This window comes from Notolabrus celidotus, chromosome 6 (assembly GCF_009762535.1).
Source record: "Notolabrus celidotus isolate fNotCel1 chromosome 6, fNotCel1.pri, whole genome shotgun sequence".
NCBI lineage: Eukaryota > Metazoa > Chordata > Actinopteri > Labriformes > Labridae > Notolabrus > Notolabrus celidotus.
This window is the reverse complement of record NC_048277.1, coordinates 464,619-469,150: the sequence shown is the minus strand read 5'-3', so window position 1 is coordinate 469,150 and position 4,532 is coordinate 464,619. Positions and strand designations below refer to the sequence as shown.

The window sequence follows — 4,532 nt, the reverse complement described above, 5'->3', positions numbered from 1 at the left end:
TTGAGATTCTCACTTCAGCCTCATTCAAGTTTCAAATTGTTCTCATTTGTTTCTCATTAGTTTCTCCTAAAATTCACTAGGAGAAATAGTTGAGACCATGACATGAGTCTTATTTGAGACTTAAATGAAAGATCTCATTAACGGCTCATTTTCTTCTCTTTTTTTTAAATACATTTTAGGCCTTTTTGTCTTTATTTGACAGGACAGCTGAAGAGAGGCAGGAAATGTGGGGAGTAGAGAGCAGGGGAAGACATGCAGGAAATGGTCGACCGGCCGGGAATCGAACCGACAACCCCTGCGACAAGTAGTAGCCTCTGTATGAATCAGAATCAGAATCAGATAGAACTTTAATCACAATGTATCTCAAGAATACAAAGAATTTGACTCCGGTATTTTTGCGTACTTCGTCTGTCATACCTGGTATGAAATCTCTATCTTTTGCAATTACTGAATTTCCCCCCCGGGGATCAATAAAGTAATATCTTTCTCTCAAATAAACTAAATCTTTGTGAAGTTCTTTTGTTCCAAACAGACCTGTAAAGGAATGACCATATTGTGAAGCCAAAGAAGAGATCATTTCACATCTAAATAGCTGATCTTGCAAGTGGTTCAAATGTTTTAATGAGAATTGTAAGTTTGTGGACAATTACATTGAAATCTTAATTTTGCAGGGCACTATAAATGTTCATGAAAAGATGAGCTCAGGTTCTTTCTTTGCTCCATCTGAGCTCAACTTGAGACACAAAAACTGAGTCTGACAAAAACAAATGGATGAGGTTAGATTGAGACAATTGAGAGAGCTCCCTGATTTCTCCACCTGAGATCTAAAGGAGTCACAACACTTGAGAAATACCTGAGAATCATTTCAGATTCTGACCAGATCTCCTTTTGAACTGAAAGGGAGACTAAGCTGAAACTTTTTGCAACTTTTTTCTGGAGGCAAGAATGAGAAACAGGAGACATAAGCTATAGTCTCATTTTGCTTTCAGACAGATCTCATTGTTGTCTAGGAGACATAAATGAAACACTTTTGAGATCTCCTCTTTAAATGTATTTTCCTATGGGGATAGTTCCTGATAAAAAAGAGGGATTCTGAGGTGACTCTCTGGTGGATAAACTGGCTGTGTCCAGGGAAGAGCCAGAATCAACAGAGTCTGACTCTTGTTGACCAAGTGTGGGTAATTCCCAGAGAATGTGTCAGTTGGCACGTTCAGGTGGCAACTCATGGATATCAATCAAATTACAGAGAGAATTTTTAAAGTCTGGGTCTTCATATTGGAGTGTGAAGTCGCTTTGAAGTTGAAGATTTTCCCGAGGAATGTTTTGCAACTGTTCAACTGATTCGGGTACTTCAGGAAGCACAGCTTTTTGAGACATCCTTGGACAGATTTTCACCAGCAGCAATAATCCAGCCTATCAAAAGAGAGAAGAATAAAAGAGAACAGAAAAGTTAGGCTGCAGAAGGAAAAAAAACAAGACAATCTTCCTGAAAGTTAAATTGATTTATAGTTAAAATCTTATATTTTTTAAGTTCTGCCCATAAAACATACAGTTGTGTTCAAAATTATTCAACCCCCACAGTAGATAAGTGTTTTTGCAAGTTTGACATTTATTTTTCATCTTGTTTATAATCACATTAAACAATGACATGTCAAATAGACAAATACAACTGAAATTACAACAAAAATGTTTGTAATATTCCAATTAATGGCCTTTCTGTGATTACTTCGTTGACAAAATTATTCAACCCCCCTAGTCCACACTGTTAAAAAGAAAAGGCCAGGAAAACTCAAAATATCAAGGCAACATGATGCAATCAATTTTTGAGTTTTCTCAACTTACTATGCAAGTTGTTCACATAACTCAAATTATCAAGTTAGGACACAAGTTCTGTCAACTTGGATTTTCTTGTTCACCCATTTATGATATTCTAGTCCAGACAACAATAAAATTCTTGCTCCAATGCCACTTATTTTTATGTTCAATCGATGCAGATATTCTAATTGAATAAACCTACAATTCCTCATTCAGTGGGATAAAACTTTGTATTGGTACTACTCAATATTTTTGTGAGCCCAACAATGAAAAGCTAGCTTCATTGCCATGAATTTCCACCTTCAACAAAAATGGATATTCTTGTTCAATAAACTTAAAATTCTTAATCATTTCAGACAAAATTTTGACTTAAATGAAGTATGCGATTTAAGCAATGCTTTCTATAAATAAATCCAAATAGCACATCTGAAATAAAGCAGAACAATTTTTATTCCACGTGACATTCAAATGTCAATATAAACACTGAGGTCTGGCCTCAAGTACAATCAAACGTGCCGTCATATTATAAAACTCTTGACATTGAAAAAAAAGATCCTAACTGCCTTTGTGATCATACATTTTTGTGATCCATGAAAGACCTGCTGGGCCTCAAACACTTTAGAACATTAAATGATAAAACAAAAATTAAAGACAAAAGCCTATTCAACTAGCATCTCACCTATCCACAAATGTTCACAGGATTTCACAAAAGGGACTTACATGCTTGAAATGACTGCATGTTCATATACTGAAGTTTTAACTGAACAATGATCCTGGTTTGGCCTAAACCACACAACTTCCACAGGCAAAACTGGCTGATGTGCTTAAAATGACAATGTGCAAGCATTTACTAAACATTTTACACAAGCACTGACAATGAACTTGGTTGGGCCTAAACCACACAACTTCCACAGGCAAAACTGGCTGATGTGCTTAAAATGACCATGGTGCAAGCATTTACTAAACATTTTACACAAGCACTGACAATGAACCTGGTTGGGCCTAAACCACACAACTTCCACAGGCAAAACTGGCTTATGTGCATAAGATGACAATGTGCAAGCATTTACTAAACATTTTACACAAGCACTGACAATGAACTTGAAACATGAATTAACTCGCAGACATGAACTAAGTTGTCCTTCTCACTGGAGGCATCTTGATGAACGTTTACAGTGATAGCTTTGTTTTCAGAGACCGTGTGCGCTGGGAGCGAACAGATCCAAGCTCGAAGAAGATGGTCTGAATTGCTTCAAAGGTGTAGGCCATCTGCTTTGGATAGTCAATGTTCATGGCATACAAAAGGCCAAAGAGATATGCAAAGGCTGTGCAGAGGTCTGGCATGTCATGCAGCACAATGGCTCCTTCCAACACAACAGCTACATCCAATACATTCGGCGCATCATCATCTTCAATGATGGTGAGGATGGCAACAGACACTCCGCTGAGAGCCCTGTCTTCAGGTTCAGTGGCCTGTGGAAACAAAGCACATGCCTTACTGATGGGTTATGGAAGAAAAAAGACAAAACTTTTCTGATTTAAACTAACTTTAGTAACATGCTTGTCTTCAGTTGTAGGTGATTCAATCAAAAACAAAATTTTAAAAAGTTAAGATAGAATTGTGAGTCATATGTTACAGCAGAAACAACAGGTGCCAATACTTACTGAACGTTGGAGGAAAAATGTTGTGGCATCATCCCGGACAAAGATGGGGAGACCTTTCATTGCTGCTGTCTTTCGATGAGACAGTATGTCCGATGTCTTAAGAGGATCGAGGGAAAAAAAAAAAGACTAATTAGTATAGTGCAATACTGTATTTCTACAAAGTTATTGAAAGTATTGAGAAGGATAAAGCACTGAATCTAAAATGTTTGACGGGATTACATGCAAATACATTGTTTTCCTTGCAATTGTCAATTCTGTGCTATGGGACATGTTCCTCACCTGTTCATCAAGTGTATCAAGGAGGTCTTCCATTTTCCGACCACAAGCTTCCCTCTTAGCCCGGTACAGTCTCAGTAGGTGCGGCACATACATGTCAAGGGATGCTCTGAAGGTCTCCAAGAGATCTTTGCTGGTGATCCGATGAAATTCCTGAGAAATCTGAACCAAAAAAATAAAAGTTTTGTTCAAAGTCAGAGTCCCAAGAGTCAATATGCTTTCTGATCTCACAGGTTCCCTTTCTGATTTGACCTACAACTTCCATCATTACAGCAGCTTTGCCTCTAGGTTTATATCTGCCTCTCTGTCCATCTCTTCCCCTTTCTATATCTCTCTCCCTCTTTATGTCTGTCTGCCCATCAATTGAGAACAGAATAAAACAAAACAAAAAGGGAAAACAGAAAACAGTAAATCTGTGTTGAATGCATGCGTTTGTCTCTTTCTCTCTCTTTCCTACCGTACTCTTCTGTCTTTTCCTCTCTCTTGGTCTCAACTCTGCCACTGTATCTTTCTCTCCCTCTCCGTCTTTTTATTTCTGTCTGTGTGCCTGTCTCACTCGCTCTGTTTATCTTTACATTTGCCCGTCAGTCTGTGTCCATCTGTGTCTGTCTGTCTCTCTGTTCCTCTCCCCTCCCATCTCCCTCTTTGTCTGTCTGTCTGTCTGTCTGTCTGCCTGTCTCTCGGTTCCTCTCCCCTCCCATCTCCATCTTTGTCTGTCTTTCTGTCTGTCTGTCTCTCTGTTCCTCTCCCCTCCCATCTCCATCTTTGTCTGTCTC

General features: G+C 38.5%; 1 protein-coding gene across 4 annotated transcripts in view; it reads right to left on the bottom strand.

Moving 5' to 3' along the window:
* Nucleotides 1-2,247: 2,247 nt before the first annotated feature.
* The window catches only part of LOC117813755, a 10,964-nt gene continuing 8,679 nt past the window's right edge, over nt 2,248-4,532 (bottom strand). For all 4 annotated transcript variants that reach the window (XR_004631444.1, XM_034684776.1, XM_034684777.1 and 1 more), the window contains 3 exons: nt 3,760-3,918; nt 3,481-3,576; nt 2,248-3,288 (listed from right to left, as the gene is read on the bottom strand). Coding sequence is in view for 3 of the 4 variants with exons in the window: in XM_034684776.1 (XP_034540667.1) it covers nt 2,986-3,288; nt 3,481-3,576; nt 3,760-3,918 (558 nt within the window). In the remaining variant the exon portion in view is untranslated. The remainder of the gene's footprint in view (nt 3,289-3,480; nt 3,577-3,759; nt 3,919-4,532) is intronic.